Source organism: Paralichthys olivaceus, chromosome 18 (genome assembly GCF_024713975.1).
Source record: "Paralichthys olivaceus isolate ysfri-2021 chromosome 18, ASM2471397v2, whole genome shotgun sequence".
Classification (NCBI taxonomy): domain Eukaryota; kingdom Metazoa; phylum Chordata; class Actinopteri; order Pleuronectiformes; family Paralichthyidae; genus Paralichthys; species Paralichthys olivaceus.
The window spans coordinates 9,440,126-9,461,783 of NC_091110.1; the positions used below are offsets into that span (position 1 = coordinate 9,440,126).

General features: G+C 42.8%; 1 protein-coding gene and 1 long non-coding RNA gene across 3 annotated transcripts in view; one reads left to right on the top strand and one right to left on the bottom strand.

Annotated features, from left to right (window-relative positions):
* LOC138405442 (uncharacterized) overlaps window positions 1–21,658 on the bottom strand; it is a 46,627-nt gene that overhangs the window by 19,269 nt on the left and 5,700 nt on the right. The window contains exons 2-4 of the long non-coding RNA XR_011239181.1: window positions 19,555–19,647; window positions 5,973–6,057; window positions 1,695–1,863 (exon numbers count right to left, since the gene is read on the bottom strand). This is a non-coding gene — a long non-coding RNA (uncharacterized lncRNA). The remainder of the gene's footprint in view (window positions 1–1,694; window positions 1,864–5,972; window positions 6,058–19,554; window positions 19,648–21,658) is intronic.
* Window positions 1,176–20,904, top strand: LOC109646869 (zinc finger and BTB domain-containing protein 7C). 2 transcript variants are annotated; one of them, XM_069514045.1, is made up of 4 exons: window positions 1,176–1,529; window positions 17,060–17,803; window positions 17,886–18,559; window positions 19,018–20,904. In XM_069514045.1, the coding sequence occupies exons 2-4, from the start codon at window positions 17,087–17,089 to the stop codon at window positions 19,637–19,639; spliced, it is 2,013 nt and encodes a 670-aa protein (XP_069370146.1). In that variant the 5' UTR covers window positions 1,176–1,529; window positions 17,060–17,086; the 3' UTR covers window positions 19,640–20,904. The 2 variants fall into 2 exon arrangements, with proteins under 2 accessions (XP_069370146.1, XP_069370145.1); XM_069514044.1 differs by lacking the exon at window positions 1,176–1,529 and adding an exon at window positions 10,798–11,162.

The window sequence follows — 21,658 nt, forward strand, 5'->3', positions numbered from 1 at the left end:
TAATTCCACCCATGTCCCATCTACTAACATGGAGGAGGCAGGGTTAATGACCTATATTGCAGCCATCCACCAGGGGGCGATCAAGATCGTTTGGCTTCTCTTTTAGGAGCTGTCATGACATTCATCTTTATAACCAGCCAATGTATCGTCACCTTTTAGTTATTTTCTAATGTATCTTTTAGTGAATAGTGACTTCTACAGACATCCAGCAGAAACTGAGCAACATCATATGTTTAAAGTCGTGTCTCTGGCCACATGGTAAAAGGAATTCCAACATTCACTCTCTGTTAGATCTTTCTTTTGGTCTGCACCAGTATATGAGGAAAATATCTAGCTTCTGCTAAATGTTCCAGTATGTTCTCTAGCTATAATTATGTTTGTCTTCTGTTAAGTAATGCAGCTATTGTACAGTGAGTTAAAAGCCCCAAGGTGAACCAATACAGTAATGCTGTAGGTCAAACAAGGAAACTCACTATTGATACAATGTCAATATCACTTCAACATCATTTACGAACATTATTAATGAGTTATTTAAAGTGGTTGGAAGAAAATAAAAATATTGGTCTTAATGTCACACTTTCCTCTGGAGCTCATTTGTTAATCTTTACAGCCAACAATGTCTACTGCTCCTGCATCACCCACTATGCCACCTCCAGCAGCATCTACATCACTCATTACACCTTCTTATTATATTGCCATTACACTCCATTATTGCCTTCAGAGCACTACAATGGTTCTTGCGTTTTGCCAGGTACAGGCTGGTACACACACGCCCAGATACACTCACCAAGTCTCTATCACACCACCTTTCTTCAATTCTTTCATTTCTCCCCTGATATGTCTTTTGTTCGACACCTGATATGAACCCCTCTAGCTCCTGTTTGGCACAGGCAAACACCCACCCACTGGATCAACCCTGCGTTTTACTGAAACCTCCTCTGACAACTCTTCTCTGTTTGAAATCTCAGCCCAGTCATCCAGTTGCACATCAAACTCAGTGCTTCAGCTTTACACCCCTTGCCCCTCGTTTTGCACCCACTCTCCGGTCTCGTCTTTGCTTCCACACCTCCAGGCCTCCATCCCATCTGCCCTCCAGCCCTCGGCCTTAAGCCTCAGCTAAGTCCCTACCCAACCACAACCCAGTCCTAGCTTGCAAGCTGGTTTTTAGGCTTGGTCTGTGAGTCTGTGTGTGTATGTGTGTGTGTGTGTGTGTGTGTCACTCCCCTCCCCTAAGCACAGGTGGACTTGTAGGGAACGTTGCCAAATACTTTTGGTTTAGAGGGAGGGAGGGGTGTTGGCTGAGGCTGGTGGGTGTAGCAGTTTTTGTTTTGTTGTGTTTCTTAGATAACCGTTTCATGGAACGATACCTTTTCACTCCCCCAAATCACTGACACACCTTCAGAGCAAATTTGACTCTCTATCTCACCCGCTCTCACTTTCACATGTCTGCCCGTGCCGAGACAGCGCTCGACTTCCCTGACAGGGACTGAGTGTGTGAGAGAGCAACTCAACTCAAAACTTCTTTAAAGGTCAGTAACATCTCACCGCCTTTTTTTCTCTGTCATTTCTCTTCTGTTCTTAGATGTGCAACTATTTACCATATCTTAAAATAGTCAAAATGAGAGGTTCAAATTTTCTCTGTGTTGTGGCAAAATTTGAAAGCGTGAAAGAGTTGTCTGCGAGGGGTGGCTGACCTCTTTAGGGTGGCTGACCCTCTTGTAGGATTCTGTGCTGGGTCCATATATCAAACTCTTCATAAAGGGATGTCCAGTGCTCTCCAGAAACCTTCCTGAGCACATCTGGCTGCAGACGTGCGTGTGTGCAGAGGAAGCTTCGTCCTTCTCACGCTCTAGAATCCACTCACTGAGGAGGAAGCAAGTGAAAGCATGACAAGGCTGAAACAGACTGAACATATAATATTCATTTTTTCATCTTGCTTGTTACTGTGGCAGCAGAGGAGGAATCATCGTGCATGATTCATATATTCTATATGATGTTTTTCCTCATAAGTCCCCGGGGGTTATCAGATTAAATCTATTAGAGTCTGAGAGTATGTCAGCTCTGTAAATAACATGGTGCTAATAAGACACATGGGATGACATCTGTCCACCAGGATTCTATTTAATCAGTTAGCTATCATGCACACTCACAATTAACTTTAAATGTAACCACGGATTACATTTCTCTGTGCAACAGATGTGGGGGCAGAAGTGTGACATTCAGATTTTTTTCACTCTTCCTGTCTATGACCCCTCCTACCCCTACACACACACACACACACACACACACACACACACACACACACACACATGCACACACACACACACAGTAACTGTTCAATTTTAAGAATATTATTAGAGGTCACAAGCCAAACATTGCTGATCTAGCAGATGTAAGCACCCCATTGTTTTATAATTGACTATATGAGTTTGTGTGATTGAAATTGCAGGCACCCACTTTGTCTCTGTTATCAGACACATGATGGATAAATGAAAAGAAAACTTCCTCAAAGTGTACCTTAAATAATAAATAATACAATGTATGGGTGTGAGACAATAGCAAGAAACAAATATGAATGCAACCTTTCTTATAAAAATACTTTAAAGCAGCATGTACAGAATATTAAATATGCGACGGATTATTGGGCCACATTGAAGAAAAAAAATAACTTGTAACATTTCGAGAATGGTGTTGGGATATAATGGGAACAAAGCCATAATAATGTGAGAATACAGAGAAAAACTTAAATTAACAGAGAGAAGAACCAGCACTTGCCACAGTTGCCCATCCAAAATCAAACTCTTTAAGAAACTACAATATCCATTTGAATATCATGCAGATATAACCAATAATAGCCTCACCGTTTTCTTTCCTCAAAATGGGCAGTTCCTTGCGAAACTTTTCAAAGTTCCTATAATGTGGTGCTAATGAACCAAAATATGTAGCATTTAGTTGTTTGTGAAACTTACACTAAAGTATAACTTAACAAAATGCCCCACATTCCTCATTTAACACAGGAGACAAGCAGATATTGATTTCCCCCATAACATGTCACCTAGCCCACAATTATAAATAAAAAAAGATTACGACTTTTTCTTGTTAAATTATGATTTCATTCTCATAAAACTACGCCTTTATTTTTTTTGCTAATAAGAGTGCAACTTTTTTTCTCATGAAATTACAACTTTATACTCTGACTCCTTTCAGTGACCCTATACTCTGTCGCAATAACACTTATATCTAAGTCTGAATCTGTTATCAGCTTCACTTGAAAAAAAAACAAGCAGGGCCTACAGAGCTCTCTTCCTGTCACCGCAGGGTTACATGGGGATAAAAAGTCAAGTAGACACCACACCTACTTTTGTCAGGTGAGAGAGAGAGAGAGAGGCTGTCTGTCTGAGTCTCTCTCTCCAGGATTATCTGAATTTAACCTGATCCACTCAGGCCTTTTGTTACCAAGACTCTTTTACGTCAGTTGGTTTAACAAACATTAGCCTAGGCAGATCTCTTCATGTTTCGAAAAAATCGGGCCTATAGCATACTGTATATAATAAGCCCGCATTGTGTGTTTAGTGAGTGCGTGAACGTATACAAGAGCGTGACTTGACGGACGGAGCGAGAAGCTTGAATCTGTCAAGTGAGTGAGGGTGTGGCATCATTATTGCAAAAATGATGTGTTCAAGATGAGACTGACCGAGTGAATGAGTCCACACGCCTTCTTCCCAACTGACAGCGTGTGGGCAAGTCCATGTGACAGCATTTACACGGGGGATACGCAATCTGACTTTAACCTCCTGTGACACCGCTTATCACAGCTGTGGAATCCACAATCCAAACCACGCTCAATCAGAATCAAACCTGTGTGACAAAGTGTCACCTGGATAACTAAGTGTGTAGCCACAAAACAACCTCTCATGCTCAAATTAATGCGCTTGTGGTTGTATATGTCTATCATGGCTGAGTAGCTGTTTGTGCGTGCGTGCGTGCATGTCCGCCCCCCTCCGTAGGATGGAGGTCCAGATTTTGTTGTGTGTGGAGTCGGCCTGGGTGAGTAAGCCGCCCCTCACAGATGAATAGAGGATGGGAGGAGGCTTGAAGAGGCTGCCGTGGGTGGGAGGCCCGAGCCCTGCCAAAAAAGCTCCTTCTGTGGGATTTGTGTAGTTTTGTGCTCCTCACGAAACGCGGCACCTGGCTCGAACGACAAAGCAGCTGGGGAGGCAGGCACCCGCACTACCAGAGGTCGGCTCGATCGCACCGTTTCTCCATTCCTGCCATTCTTAATTCTTTTGTACATGGTGCTTTCTTTTTTTGTGTGTTTCTGCCTGATAGCCACAGTTTAACCCTGCACTTCGATGCACATTATGCAACCTTTGCACAGAATTATGAGAAAAACTAAAGCCTGCATCCTGTAATATAAGACATTTGTTTCTTGATTTGCAAAGGATTCATGTAAAAATCAGTTATTTGCATCAGTTAACATTATTTCTCATTTCAATCTTCATTTTAAACTTGATTTAACTCATTTTATTTACTGCTTATGACAATGAAAATATGACCGTCTGTGTGTGTTTGTATGTCTTGCATAGTTTTTTCTGTTCCCAGTAGAGTGGCAGTAACCAGAGAAATACTTTTTGTCACACACTTCAACATGTGAAATGTCACTGGCACCCACAATATGTAATGCGGTTGTGCAATGAAGCATTTTACATACAAATTGTGGGTGTTTCCTGAATGTTACTTCGATAGAATAGATCATAATAGAAAATAGGCCCCTGTAACCACTGGCAACCCACCTCGCCTCAGCCTATACAGTGACAAGTGCAAAGAGACATGACTGTCAGCTTGACAAAGGAAAAGAAAAATCACCCAGTATATTTGAAAATTAAATCTCTTATTCTATAGAACAGAGACGTTGCGGAGAACATACAGAGTCGAATGTCAGTCAGCATTGGGGAGTTAGATGGAAAAAAAAAAGAAGAAAGGGAGGGAAAAAAAAAAGAGCATGATTTCATAATGTCTAAAAGAAAGATCTGGGTTGAATAAGTGGGTCCACCCACCTGTGTGTGAGAGGCAGTGAGAGAAAATGCAGGGCTGGATGGCAGTTTTAGAGACATGAGTGTGTGGGTTAGGCTAGCTGGCCTGCTTATGCTATCTAATCACTGGGAGAGAAAGGAGAGAAGCATGCCTTGATCCACCCACCCACCCCAGACAAACAGCAGTTAGCCTGCTAAGTACTATATGTGGTTGCCTGCAGCTCTGGGCCATACATGGGGGAACGGAGAGAGAGAAGAAATGTGACAGAGACTGCAGGCTACAGATATTCAGCACAATTATGTCTCATTCTGTGCTGGGGGGAAAGAGAGATGTGTCAATCTGGAAGCAAGAATGGGTCACGACTGCATGTGAGGGAGAGTGTGAGGCACGCTAGGTGTGGGTCGGTGAAAGAAGTTGGACACGATCCAGCAGATTTTCAGGTGGAAATAAAACTAATGAGAGTTCACAAACCAAATTGGCCACATTTGTTTTAACCTTAAAAAATAAATGATGGATTCCATCACGTCTTATAAACAGGTCAGGTAACATGACATGTTCATTTATGTTAACATTTTCTTTGTCTTCATTTATAAGCAGCCATGAGTCGTGTTCCTGCTGTGTTGATTTCACCGCTTTGTGTTTGTCATCTGGGTCACGTACAGATTACTTACCTGTGTGATACCTGAGTGGGTGGGAAGTGATTGTCCAAAAATAGCTGACCTACGCATCACACTGGTGCATGTGTGAGTGTACATGTGGTTCAATGTGGTCCGCCACCTCGTGCACACGTGTGTATGTGTGTGTGTTACGTGTGTCATGACAGGCATCTGTCTCCCTTGCCCTGCAGCCTGACTGGTTTTAATTAGGAGGTTCCAGAGTGCCCGAGGGCTCTCCTGCTGACACACACACACACAAACATGCATACACACACACACTACCTGAGGGCAGACAGAGGCTGTCCCACCAAGGCTGGCCTCCTCCTCGTTATCACCATACGGCGTTGTCCTCATTCACCCCGCGACCCTGCCAACACACACACACACACACACACACAAATATTCACACAAAGCGAATCAAATGAGCACAACACAGTAGCAGAATGCATTCAGAAGTACAAACATGGTGGTGGAGGTCTGGAGGTCGACTCCTTGTACACTTTGTTGCATTTTCCAGTTTGGAATAAATTCTATCAAGGACATGAGACAAAAGTACGGCAGCGCCTCAGACATGAAGAGTAATGATATTTGTCTTTGGTAAACATCGTCACAGACATTCAAGTTGTCTCCACACAAACACACTTTACACAAAGCATTATGGCCATCTGTGAAACACTGTAACTGTCTCTCCCAGCACTCCCAGTTCGAAATATGCAGCTTGTGTACTTAACCTCCCTTTTGGCAAAGAATCCAATAGCGATTAGTTAGATGTCTGAGCAGAAGACCAAACAGGAGAAAGTTAAAGCACAAACAGAAAGGTCAGCAGTGAGTGAACACCCCCACCTCACTCACCCAAATGGCATGCTCCAAGGTGAGTTCTAATAACCTCGGTGCATTGACAGATGGGTGTGAGTCTGTGATTGAGCAAGGCACAGGTACAGTGGGGTTTTCACACAGGCCTGCCTCTCTTTGTGTTTAAAGCAGCATTGCATCTGCATGTGTGTCTCTGGCCTTGACCTTCTGGAGGTAGGGGGGTGTACACCGGAGAGGCTGTTGCGATGTGATGCACTATCTTTGGATGGTGGGGGGATGACTGCCTCCCTTTCCTGCCTCTCCCCCACACCAGGCCACACCTGGCCTCCGAGACAGCAGGGTAAAGGGCACAAGTCAGGCTGTTTGGATTTGTCTGTTTCTATAGTTTTCAGAGATCCAGAGCAGGCCTGAAGCACATGTTATTTTAAACCTGTTTTGTACAGTCGGTCAGTGAGCTTTTGCCTTTTGCTGCAACCTAGAATATAAAGCTATATAATGCTGTGTAAATTGTGTCTAATGTTTTAATTGAAATAAAAAAAGAATATGTTAATGTTAAGAGGTGCTGTCAAAGAACCAAAATCAATAAGCAGCCTGGCAGTAGAGTGAACATATTCTCCTCTGAAGTTTGAGTCTACCAACCAATCAGAGAAGGCCAAAATAGAGGCCACTACGCCTCTGTTTTGGCCTTCTCTGATTGGTTGGTAGAGTGGCTCGGGACGCAATTTTCAACCCGACAGGAATTCTGTTTGTTGGGTCAGAACCCGACCAAGCTCTATTACAGACACATGCAGAATAAATATTGTGATTATTAGAATTATAAAGATCAAGTGAATAGCCCAGCCAATGTGATCAAACCCAACATTAAACTGATCATTGTTTCTTGTCTGGTTTGGGTATCCACCCTCCAAAGATAATGGTCGAGGTCGCAATCGTTACTTAAAATAGGGAAACATGCTTTAAAACAACTGTATAACAATGTCCCCCCCCGAGGGTTTGGTCAGTTAAACGTAAGCAGATGCTACATTGGAACCGTCTCAGTTATCCCGATACAGTCATTCAACAATTATCACTGCTTCCTCTTTATGACGCCACCTTTTTCAAAACCCCATTCAAGTGTGGCCACTGGGAACGACTATAAACCTGTTTGCATTCAGACATGATTGAACAACACTTAATACAAACTACTTCTTTTCAAGTGTAACGTGACCTTTGTGTTTGTTGCACCAGTGTAACGTTTCTATCTGGCACACAAACTATTTTTGAGATCTGCTGCTGCAAACCAACTGGGATATATTGCTGATGAAATTACTGCACACTCGCCTGCCACTTTTATGTTACCAGTGAATGTGCAACTAACAAGAAACATGTAATTTACCAACTGATTTAACTCAGCAGGTCCGTACATAAGTGAATGGAGAGAAGAGAGAAGTGGTTACGCTGTGCAGAGATTGGAGTGTTTGTGTGTGTGTGTGTGTTAAAGTGGTGTATTCAAACAGTGTGGTTGGTGTGTGTGACAGTCAAGCAGTCTTGGATCACACAAGGAAACGTGTCAATAAAGGTTTTCCTCAGTGTGTTTGTGATACTGTACACTAAGCCAAGTGGAGTGCAGCATCAAAGTCTCCATGATATCAACTTTATGTAATGATGCTTCACACCCCACCCCCACTCCAAAATGCCAATCTGGTGTCTTGGTGTGTGTATCTTGCTGGGCGCAGCAGGTGACAGTAAACAGGTACGTTGAGACACCAGACAGACAGACAGACTGAACAGACTAAACACATGACTCTTACTCAGCCTCTTGAAACCCTGAATCCCGTGACTGCGCTCTTGCTCAGCGACAGGACTCATGGCTTCTCAGTTTAGTCAAACGCTCGAGAAGGATGCAGGAAGGAACGATGAGGCGACAGTAAGAATAAACTGGACTTCATGCTTGTATTATGATGTGACAAATAGCATTAACCCAATATAAGTTTGCCTTTCCGCCACACTGTGAATAAATGAAAAAGCTGGTAGTACAACAGCCTGTAGTTTTAAATAAGCTGCTTTCAGACATAAACTCCAGAAAATGTTCAGGAAAGTTGGTGGAGACATTTTACTGAATTTGCCGTTAGCATATGAAGAACACAGCAGGACATTGTCCAGGTCAGATGTTTTCGCGCCCACCTGCTCACTGTGAATTTTCCTGCTGTTTTTTCACAAGGGCATGCCGGGAAAAGTTCCAGAAAATGTCCGGAGCAGCTGACCCACATGGAGCCCCTCCGGACAATTTCAGTAAAATATCTCATTGCATGTCTGAGAGCAGCTTTAGTTTCCAAGCCGTCCCCTCAGGTAGCACTCACAGTGTGCTGTTGTGACGGCATTGACGTGTTTAGAAACGATAGCCCAGCTTATAGGATGGCAACTTTTGTTTTTCTGGCTGTCTGGCCGGCCTGTGAGCAGTTAGTGGCTAACCCTGTTTATATATACTTGATGCCAATGTGAGCTGGCCTCAGCTCTCACCCTGCACAAAACAGTGTAAACCACCAGGGCATGGGCTGTGGTTTGCATTGGTCCGTGTTTTCCCCCAGGGGGAAGTGGGCATAGCAGTCTGATGTAGCACTCTGATGTCGACTTGTTTGCGGAGGTTAACTCAACATAATTCGACTGGTTTCACAGTAGGACTATCGCTCATGTTTTATGGATGGTTAGGAATTTTTTGGTAAATTTGAAGGTCCAGAAACCACAAAGAAAACAATGGCTCAGTGCATATTTTACCTTTATGAATGAAAAACTGCTTAGTTTGGATTGTTCATCTAAGTTTTGCCACCACAACTTGTGATATATATCGTCTGTTAGAATAACTCTTTGGAGTTTAATCTTAATAAACAGTGGTCCCCTTTGAAACACTGGTTTGACCCCAAACTACCCATGAAATCCATGATTTAAGAAATATTGTGTTGCTCAAAAGCTCTACTGCTAAACTGAATATGGTGGGATATCGTTTTAGAAGAACTGTCTTAAATCTATTTTTAACATTTGATTTCATGAGTTTACTGTCTGTCAAAAATTGTGAATCACAAAAAAAGGTCTGTTACAATTAAAAACATATAAAATATTAAAAAAGAACATGTTAAGATTTCCCTGCTCTAAGTATAACAAAAGGCGTGGTTTGATGATGTCATACAGGAAAGCCCGGTGGGTCTTTCAGATCCTGTGAATATGCGTACTCATATAAACATAAATCTCTTTTTTATCCTTGTTTCTTTTCAGTTTTCTCTTTTTTCAGTTTCTCACTGTGTCCTGAACATACACACACATTTTGACACAAAACAGGAAGCAGATTTGAAGGCCATTCTCTCTGTCGTTGAGTTTTGATACCATGCACATTTGCAAAAATTGTTTCTCTGCTCGCCACTACCCAGAACTCCTCCTGAACCTGGTTTCACCTCGGTACATTTTTCAGCAGCCTGTCTTATTTTTGCACTTTTCTGCATGGACTTCCTCCTCCTCTCCACAGACTGAGGTGGCGGCGTGTACTCGCCAACCGTTACCCTGTTTTTTGGTGCCTTTCTGACTCAACACAGGAATCTGACATTGGCCTCTGCGCTCTCCTCTGGTTTTTGAAACCTGGGTACATTTCAACACAAATGAAAACAAGTCTGCGGATTAATCACTTGACTTTAAAACAATACTTCCTCTCAAGTCGGTGGTTGTTTTCAGTTGTGTTGTGAGGAAGCAATAGCAGGGGGTGGGTTCCTCTTGTCCCCTGCTGAGGGCCTAAATCAGGTCCAAAGAGTTGGTTTAGTGTTGTTTTATTATTTATGTATGATATAACAGTCTTTAAGAAAATGTTATGACTCAATTTGAAACAGGTATAAAACTCAAACTAGCATGCCTCCCAGCTGCTGTTCCTGCCTCTGTGCATCATCTCAGCTTGAGTCTAACCAACAGAGGGGCACAAAATAGTTTTCCAACTTTTCTCTCGCTTTTTTTTTCTCCCTTTCCTTTTTTACCCTCCCTCAGTCTCCCCAAACAACCCCTTCCAGTTCCTTTGCCCCGGTCCCTTTATACCAATATCCACTCTAACACAACTAAAAATTCATTTTGTCTGACCTAAATCAGAGGGTGTCTGCGCCATGGGCTTATTACACAGTGCGCTTAAACTTGTGTTGTGGAGGAGGATGGGGTATTATTATCTTCCAGCTACCCACCCTGCTATAAAAACTAGTGGTGCGACATCTCCACAGCGCAGTGCTGCTGCCCTCCCTCCCTTCCTCCCTGCCTCTCACTCCCTCGCTCGTCCTACACGAGCCACACACAACAGTGAGGCTGACTCGAAAACTCCACACACGAGCCACGCTGCTTCACAGACAGACCCAAGGATCACACTCTCTGCTTCTCCTCTGCCGCGCTGCTCTTACCGCTCTCCACTGGATATTCCTCCCTGGGTGTTTTTTATTTTTTATTTTATTTTGTATTATTCTTATGAATGGGCAACCGTGGCTGGTGTGAGGAGCTTGTGAATGGACTGACTGACTGACTGACAGTCTGGCAAGAAGAGAGAGAGAGAGAGAGGCAGCTGTGTTTCAATCAAAGAGGGCAATGCTGAGAGGTCAAGCGAGGAGCCGAGGAGCCTGGAAATAAAAAAAAAGACACGTGAGGGAAATCGAGAAAGTGAAGGTACGGTAGGTGAGGGCTGCTGGGAGCTGTGGGATGCTGGGAAACATAAAGACATGTGAATGTGTGTGGATGTCAGACCTTTGGAGCAAGTCTGTGGATATATATATATATGTGTCTATAATAACCCCATTGTTGCAGTGTATGTGTGTTTGTCTGAACAAGCTTTCACTTGTGTGTTCGTCTTCAGTGTGCACATGTGCATCACTTTATATGAACGTTGTAGCCTCTTGCTCCAGATCATAAAGGCCTGACAAGGATGCAACAGGACAATAAAGTCACTTAATGACGCGTGTAATTATTTTGGCCGTAGTGTAAATAATGTGCCATAAAAAGTCTGGAAATGGCATAGAGTGTTTACAGCATCACACCATGTCTTTGAAGTGTCGAGCATTTTCGAGGACTTAACAATGTGTTTTGTCGCCGGCAGTAATTACACATGTCACTTTATAGATATTACACATCCATATACGACGTTAGCCTTTAAATCCAAAATAAACACTCAGGTAGTTCATTAAGTTGGGAGGTGTTTGGCAAGTGTGGCCAAAAATAAAAAAACATATTATGGATTTTTAAGGCTGAGCTGCAAATTATTGTTTACAGCCAAGTGGAGCTCGAGACCTCTTACCTCATCTAGTTACAAAATGCAGTGACCAGTAATCCCAGCAGGACTGTTTACAAGCTGCATTCAGGTGTCGAGGTTTCTTTGTACTTGCTGAAATCTTAACTGAAATTATGCTCAGAATATTTATTAATAACAGTCTGTGGGAAATAAAATACAGGGGACTCCTTTGAATATAAATATTCTAGTGTCATATCAGATATTGTTAAATTGTGTCAAATAATTGAATATAGATCACTGACATTGAATATCACCACTAATCGTCTCATTTGCTTCAGTCAGCGTTTATCCCACACCTGCCACTGTTTAATGAAACTTTTCTTCTGTAGCCTATTACATTTTTTTAATGATTTTATACATTCAGCTTGAAGATGTTTTTTCTGAGGTTTTCTCTGAGTGTCCAAAAATACAGCTAAAGGAGATATGTTTTAACCAAATATAAACTTTAATAATATCTATATTCTATAAATAGAATATAGATATTAAAACAGTTATTATTTTACCTTCACTTGTGGTACTGAATCCAACTTTGTTCTGTTCAGTAGTGGGTTAATATTCAGGCCTAAAAACAGATGTAAAAAAAAATCTAAAGAAATGTCTATTTCACAGTGAAAAGACTATAAGTGATATTCTCGATCAGTTCAGTTATATTCTGCAGCTAATGATAAACTTCTGTTTATTTTGGGGTGAGAGAGATAATGGTGTGTAGCTGTGGGCTCCCCTAAAGGCTCCAGAGGTGAAGCTTGGTGGACAGAGGCTCATTGAGGATGAGCATGCTTACTTCAAATTATTATCATTATTATCAAACTAGTAATAAATGAATCAATTAAAAAAAATTGAAGTATTGCTTAAATAATTTTAGCTTATAATGAAATATATCCATTTTGTAGATGAACCTGCAGGAATATTTTGACGATATGTTTAGCGTGAGGTTAAATTTGAAAATGAAAATAATTATTTCGAATCGAACTTTTAGTTCATTATCATCTTTACACTATTTAAAAATAATTATAAGTATAAATTGATAAAATGTGCAATAGCATAATTTTCTTAACTCCCGATTGGTTCAGTAAAAGTGTAAAAGTGACATAAGTTTGCACTCGACTCACTTAAAAAAGTTTCTGGTGAATATCAACTTTTAGGCGCAATTTGTGCAGTTAAATGCTCAAATTCCATCCTGACATTTCATCATTATTATAAAGATAAATACACAACCCATGACATTGTGTAATGGGTATTATACGCTGCTCACCGCCAGTAAGTGACAGCAATTAAGATATTTAAAAAAAAATCCCTGTATAGGTAACATTACCTATAGGCTCCAGACATTCGCTAAACAGGTGCAACCGTGTGTTACTGGTGATAATGGACTACCTCACACACTAGGTCAAATGAATGTCCTCTCCTCATTTTGTCTGTCAATGCTGTAAATTATTGGCCTCGCAATTGTCCATCTGTGACAGTTGTTTAGCAGGTGTTGGCTACGGGCAGTCGCTGACAGGGGTAAACTTTGGCTGCCGGTGATTTAGCATGTGGGTCAGGTGGATGCAATGGCCTGACAGGGATAAACTAGGCTTTGGGTGTCGTAGCTTAGAGGCCAAATGAGTGTCTGTCCGTGACAAGGGTTGAGATGGACATTAGCTGCTGATTTGTGGCCTGAGCGGTCAGGGCTGGGGACAAGTTAGTCACTCCGCTCTGGGCATAATGATGATACAGCTGCAACAGGGGTAGCGAGAGGTGGAGGAGGAGGAGCAGGAGGAGGAGGAGGAAGAGGAGAATGATTAGGAGGAGGTGGAGGTGGCGGCAGTGGAGGTGGTGGTCAGAGCCCAGAAAGCAGATGAAGTTCTCTGGAGAAAGACGACAGTGAATGGAGGTGACACATGACTTGGGGTGGGAGTGCTGACTTGAAAGTGTTGGTGACTAAGTGAGGCATGAGAGGAGATGTGGCCGGTACAGGCGGCCCGGAAAGAAGAAGCAGCACTGTCCATTATGTCATTATGTCAGCTTAATAATGAAGTTCTCTGCTAGTGTCACACACCGAACTGAAATTCCTGATGAATTCAGCGCTGCTTGCGTGATAAACAGAAACAGTTGCTGCAGCTGATTATTGGTATAAAATAACTATTTATTAATTCAACAAACTGTGTGAAACTGTGTCACTGTACAACAGCAGGTTGATTTGGACTGACAACGTTTTATTGAGTCAGTTTTAGTACGAAAGAAAACATGTGTCATTCTATGACTTGGCCAGAAAAGTAGGATGATCCCAAATGACCTAAACAGTAATTATCAGAGCCCTTTCACAAGACGTCCCCACCCTGGCTGCTGATGGGTGGGTGGGTGGGGTGTGTGTGTGTGTAGAAAGGGTTAAGGCTGTTTGGCTGATGAAATGTCGCTCCAGGACCTTGTGGTGGGAAAGCTGTGCCCTCCTCCCCTCCCTGTCTATGTGGCACATCCTCCTTAGATCCTCTCCACATTGTAATTAGGGGCTGGCCGCTAAGAGCCAGCGGCAGGCAAACAGTGGGAATGGAGGGGAGTGGTGCTCGCTGGGGCACAAGGCGAACAAACAGCAACAGCAGCACGTGTCCCATAGTTCCAGTGGAGTGGGTGGGATGGATCGAGGGCGAGCGAATGACAGCGAGTTCGTCGAGCCCTCCCAGTCAGACTCCTTTTTTCCCCTCTCCCTCTTATCCACTCTGTGTTGTTCCAAGTTCTGCACTATTGTTTGCCTTGGCAGGCTGTTACTGGGAGGGGCCCCTCTGCTGGTGTTTGTGCAACCTGTTCGGGAACTTTCAGGGCCATATGATCCCTCCTTTGCTCTTTCACTGGAGATTCTCTCACCTTTTACCCAAGCCAATGCTTTGAGGGATGTTACATGTGGTGTGAGATGTAATAGAAAAAGGGATACCGTTGTGTTCTGAGCAGAATCATTGGAAGGAGTTTTAATATGATTTATTTGCACTGCCTTGTAGGACAAGTAGGAAATTTGAACACAGATATAATCCCTTTTATTTTCATTCATTCTTTAAAAATTTTGATTCAGAATTTCATCAGTTTTGCGACCGCAACTTTCTCTTGTCGCTCTTTGTTCCACTTTCCACTCAATGAAATTGCACAGGTCTGTGGGCCTACATCCTATACCTCCAACCCCCCCCAGAGACATTTTAATTATGTCCACACTGTATCAATGGCATGAACATAGCAACAGTAGCCTAGCAACAAGAACGACAAGAATAAACTACATGTAAGATTGGTACCCAAGTTGTATGCCTGCAGGTGAACTAAGGTATTTTCTGAATTCTCTTCTTTTTTTTTTCTTACTTCTTTGCGTGCTGCAGCGCAAGAAACAAGACAGTGAGACACTAGGGTGTGTGTGTGTGTGTGTGTGTGTGTGTGTGTGAGTGTGGCTTCAGCCCTGAACAATTTAGAGCCAGTCAACAATGCAGCTGTGGTGAGTGGGGCCGCTTCAAAGTATTTATCTACACATGCCTCCAGTGACCACCAAGTGTGGATGGCTAAGTTTAAGCTCTATTCATAGATGTGAATGAATGAGCACTGTGCCAGAGGGAGTTTTATCACTGTGACTGTAAACAACAGCAGAGTGAATCAACAGGTAGGAGCTCAAGTAGCCGTGGGATGGAGATTTTCAGAACTCGGTGCAGATTTGTACAATGTCTGCTGTCGAGTCAAACAAGCAACGTGAGGCCAGGTTGCACACTAAGCAATCTGACAGGATACAGAATCTAGAATATGACCTCTTTCTTTGTTTCTCACCACATCCCAATCACTCTCTGTGCAGCTGACGTGAAGGTACCGGCTTGCTTTGTGCTCATATCTGCCAGAGACAGACAAGAGGGATGGACGATACTATCACAGGATCTCTCACACCTTCATCAGCGAAACCCACTGCGTGTTCCGAGTGTCGTGCAGACGTAAAACAGTCCTTTACACAAGTCAAACACGGCCTTATCAAGATGATGGGTTTCCCTATAGCTCACACAGTCACAACACATTCCTGCAAGAAAACACATTCAAGATTAAATATTACCCGATTTGATGTTTGCTCGAAAGGAGACATGCTGTATTCACCACTTGTTGTCTTTTCTGCACAGATGGCACACAAACAATCATGCTTACAGTATATTTCAATAAAGTAGGACTGTCACTTATGGTGTTAATGTCAGCTCCTCTATAAAACTAGACTGGCTCTCAGTATAGAGCACGCATACCTCCACCAAGGAAAACCAAATTTAAACTCACTAGATGTGGATTCTTATTTGCACCAAAATATACATAAATATCAGTAGCCTACACTTGGCTGATTTTTTTCATCAAGATCCATGAAGTATTCTCTGAAAAATCAGGCAAAATCTTGCAAAAGCCCGATGTTAAAGAAAGTGGGAAAAATAATCCTGGATCCCTCCCCTTATCAAGATCCATGCTAAAGTCTAACACGTTCTTCCCTTAACCCATACTGCATACTTTTACTAAATTTCGTGGTAATCCATACAGCATAGAGAAAGACAAAAATCCTTGTCACTTCATCTTAAACGGAGTTGTGACCTGTTTCATTATTTGCTTGAACGTGCAAATGGGGCATGTTTGAATGAATCACCATTTAACTTCCCCCCAAAGTGTGTTTCTCACAGCGCATTTTGCATTTAAGTCACAGAATTAAGCATCTGTTTTTCTAAAGGACGAATCCCTGGTGATCGTTCAATATCCCAAAACTTAACACAGCTTCGAAAGCACAGTCTTCCCTCCATCTGGAATAAAAAAAGGTCTATTCTCTTCATACTAAGAGCTGTGTCTTACTCCTCACCCAAGTTAAGGCAGATACATATTCTGTATCCCAAACTGTTATTACAGATTGTTTGGTTTTTTTTACATTAAAGCATAATTTTATGTTGTTGTAAAAATGAGCAAAGATATTGCAACACAATTTTTTTTTTAACTAAGAAATACAATCTCAGGAGAATGAAAATTTGTTGTGAGCCAGACTCCACGTTTTTTGATCCAGACAGACCTTGAAGAGTTTTCAATTCTCTAAAGAATTCTTCAAATCTTTTCTGTATTGTTAAAACAACCTTGTGGGTTTTTGAAACATCAGTGCGGTTTATCTTTTAGAAAAAACATGCTTAACTCTGTGATTCAATAACGCCAGAATGAGAGGAACAAACAGCACAATTTTTTGGTTCCACAAAATGACCTGTTTTTTTAGTGTGACTTTCTTATTTGAGTGTTACTAAAGGGTTCAATGTTTCTGCCTCCCACCCAGATTATCACCAGAGACAAAGAGAGGAGGATGGTGCATCACAGAGAAGAGGACCTGATTGGGATCCCCTTCCCCAATCACAGCAGCGACGTCCTCTGCAGCCTCAATGAGCAGCGGCGTGACGGGCTGCTCTGCGACGTAATCCTCATCGTCCGTGACCAGGAGTACCGCACCCACCGCTCCGTCCTGGCCGCCTGCAGCCAGTACTTCAAGAAGCTCTTCACAGTTGCCACCGCTGATGGTGGAGATCCCCATCACACTGCAGCCGTGTACGAAATTGACTTTGTGGCCCCGGAGCCTCTCACAGCTATCCTGGAGTTTGCCTACACCTCCACTCTGACCGTGACGGCGTCCAACGTTAAAGAGATCCTGAACGCGGCTCAGATGCTGGAGATCCCGTGCATCATCAACGTTTGCCTGGAGATCATGGACAGCGGTGGTGGAGAGGGCGGTGGTGGTAGGAGGGAGGAGGATGAGGAGGAAGAGGAGGATGCGGAGGAAGATGAGGAGGAGGAAGAAGAGGAAGAGGATGAAGAGGAGGACATGGGGTCAAGGAGGGATGACCAGGATGAAGAGGAGGACAACGTCAGCGAGAGGTCACTGCAGTCGTCGGTGAGCCGAGGGGAGCAAACGCCTCCAGGGATGGAGGAGTCGCAGCCTCCGAGCACCTCCACCTACCAGCAGCAGTTTGACGTGCACAGAGAGTCATCACAGTCCCAGTCTCCAGACAACATGAGGGGGAAACAGGTAAGTTCACTGGACAAAAAAAAAAAAAAGACAAATACATTTTTCTAGGTTTATGGCTTATGATGCTGTGATTGTGTTGCAGGAGAGTATGGAGAGTCGGGCTCTGAAGGATTTCTCCATTGAGTCCCTCCTCCAGGAAGGGCTGTATCCACGCATGTCAACACTGGATCGAAGGGCCAGCTTCACCCCTCTCCTCCCTGGCTTCTACCCCTCCATGTGGGCTGCAGAGTTCCCAGCCTTCCCTCAGCAGCTCCTGGATCCCAGCCACCATCAGCACCCCCATGCAGGCGCTTCACTGCCAACCAGGCTCCCCCATGCATTCTCCACCTCCGCCCCACGGGAGAACTCCAGGCCTCTCGACCTAGCCGTGAAGAGAGAGGTCATAAAGGAGGAGATGAAAGAGGAAGTCCCGCCCAGTCTGCTTCACGGTGACTTCCTGAAGGAGTTTGTCAGCTCGGGCCTAGGCGGCACCGTGAACGCCGGGTCGGTGCCGTCAGAGGGTCACGCTCTGGGTCAAATTAAGGATGAGGCTGACTTCCGCTCGTACCTGAGCTTCCTGAGCTCAGCATCCCACCTGGGGGCACTCTTCCCTCCCTGGCAACTGGAGGAGGAGAGGAAGATGAAGCCCAAGGCTTCACAGCAGTGTCCAATCTGCAACAAGGTCATCCAAGGAGCCGGGAAACTGCCACGACACATGAGGACGCATACGGGAGAGAAACCATACATGTGCACGATCTGTGAAGTCCGATTCACCAGGTATGTGAAACAAGTTGCTCAAGTCACAGAGAGATCATGTTGAGATATCAATGTTTTCCTGTGTTTTGAATAGAAAGCAGCAGCAGGGTATGTCAAACAGAACCGTTAATGGAAAAGTACCCCATGCTCTTAAGACTGAGGTTAATCTGCTTTGATCTCATCTGAATATGAAAGAGCTGAAAGTGGAAAGCCCCCCCCGCATTTTTTTTGCATTAGTGATAGGTATCTCAACTACATCCTTCTTCTTTGGTCTATTTTCCACCGACTTTTTAGAGCAAAACATAGTCAGTGGAGAAACTATGTGTCATACTAGATCAAATTCTCTTCAAATACAATATTGGCTTTTTAAATTCACTCGTATGGGACAAGATCTAAAAGGCAGCTTTGTAATTTAAGTGTGAACCTTTCAAACCAATGAGATTGTGTAAGAAAACGTGTGGTTTTTGATCTTTTCTCAGACAAGACAAGCTGAAGATCCACATGAGGAAGCACACAGGCGAGCGCCCCTACATCTGTCTGCACTGCAACTCCAAGTTTGTCCACAACTACGACCTGAAGAACCACCTGCGAATCCACACTGGCGTCCGTCCCTACCAGTGCGAGCACTGCTACAAAAGTTTCACACGGTCCGACCACCTACATCGACACATCAAGAGGCAGAGCTGCCGAATCTCCCGCCCCCGGCGAGGGCGAAAGCCTGCCGCCTGGCGCGCCACCCCCAACAGCAACTTCCTCTGCCCCCCCACTGCCGCCACCAACCGGTTTGAGGAGAACGGGTTAAGCCCTGCCTACCAGGCAGTCAAGAGTCACGGACTTGGGGAGATGCTCGGCCTCGGCAGTAGGGGTCTGGGTATTAAGAGCTTGGATGGCTCGGGCAGGGAGAGTAGGGAGGAGCGGCGAGCAGAAGGGAAGCACGCCAAAGAGGAGGAGAAGGCAGGAGGAGGGAGGCAGAGAGGAGTGTTCGCCTTCGCTCTGGCTGGAGAAGAAGTGCTTACCCACTCTCCATTTTATGCTGCGACCTCTGACCCCTGGACCATGAGACTGGAGCGCGCTCCACCCATCTCTGAGCCAGCCAAATGAACTCTGGTCTGCGGAAGACGACAAAAGACAAGAAAGAAAATCTCTGTCTGATCAGTTCCAGGAAGCTAAAGCACCTTTTTTAAAGAAACAAAAAAGTGAGATTGATGAACTAAGCCTACTTATGTTTTTTTTTTTCAAATTGGAAAATGCAGTCTTATTAAAGAATATCACAGATGTCATGTTAAATTATAGTTTCAGCCCTGTGGATATTTGCAGATAATTTGAAAAGAGGTTATGTGGAGAGCATGTCAGAGTACTGTGATGTGCAATTAGCATTGTTTCTCTAATAATTTTAGTTAAAAATTTATTTCAACAATGTCCTCTCAAGCAAGATAAAATCAGGCTTTTATTTTGAAAATAATTCATATGCAAGAAAGTGTTTCCTACATCCAGAGCGGGACTGATTGTTTTTGAATTAATGACAATAATGAAAGTAAAATTTAAGATTTGATAACGAAATATGCATTGTAGAATATATTTTATTAATGTTATTGTAACTGAATCATTTTCCTCTTGTTAAATGAAGAAGGGAAGTGACAAAAATAAATAAAATAGAATCCTAATCCCAATAAAAGCCTTCATCAAAACATCTCACCCGAAGGTTTATTATGGATGGCTGTGTTAAGGTGTTGAAAAGGCATCAGTTATTAAAAAGAAACATTAACAACTATTAGATTACAGCGGGGCATCGTCTGGTACATGTCCTGAAAGTACGTTGGTTTCCAACAGATTTAATAATCCAAAACAAAGGGAACTCACTTGAAAAATAAATCAAATCAGGATATTAGATGATGTGTTTTTTTCCTCTCACTGCCTTGTTCTGATTCAAGCTCCTCGTCTGCACTATTGTACATAGACACGAACTTTTGGCCATTGTGGTGTTAAATGCTAATGATGTAAAAGAGAAAAAAAAAAGGATGACAGATAAACCACTCTGAGGCATCCATCCAAAGATGTGTACTTTGACATTTCACACACTTGAATAAGACTTGGTTTTAATGTTTTCATGTATATTTCTGACTAATCAAACTGCCGCTTTAGCTCTACAGTATGCTTGTGATTTTTTTTTTCTGCTGCAAAAAGTCATGAGGGTATCAGGCCCCTGTTTTCATATAATGTTGATCTTTGATTTGTGTATAAAGACGTTCAAAAATTATTTGAATTAAAATGGGAAAGTATTTTCTTGCTATTTATGCATATTTAAATGAATGAGCCTTGGCTATATTTTGCAAATCGTTTTATAAAGACACTAAATGTTGACCTTTGCTCTTTGTCGGGGAGTATTATTACCACAATGTGTGTGTGTGTGTGTGTGTGGGTGGGTGGGTGTGTGTGTGTAGACAATGATTCAAGCATAAAAACTGTGTACAAGCAGGGTAAAGTAGCTGTGATGCCACTGAACTAGACTTCTGTAAATTGTTCATGACACCACATAGGGAGCAGGATCCTCAGAGACTTGATAGCAGCTATTTGTACTCTCTCATATAGATAGTATGCATGGAATACATATTTATCATTGATTATTTTATGATTGATTAAAGATAACACAGCTAGTGCAAGTAAAATGTTTGAGGTCACAATCAAGCTAAATATAACAGATAATTCAGTCCATTCTCTCAGTGTCAGTATAAACGACACCAGCAGCATGTTACAAAGCGTGCAATAGTCTTAGAGATAAAATGATTCACGTTAGTTTATACATCAGAATATTCTATCGAAAATATGTCAGCAATGTGTGGTTGATTTGAGCTGTTCAGTATATTTAAAAGAACAATGTAACAATCACACAAAGTAGACAGCATAATGTTGTTAATGGATCAATACATAATTTAACAATACTGATGAACATATTGAACTTGTTGATTTTAATATTTTATAGATTAATCATTCAATCTTTGAGATCAGATTACTCACTGAGCTGTAATTTTTCCTTTTTTTTATTTTACTTAAAAATGTATTTGATTTGGTTTCAACACTCAGCTTCTTATACTGCACTTGTCTGTTTCTTTGCCCTGACCT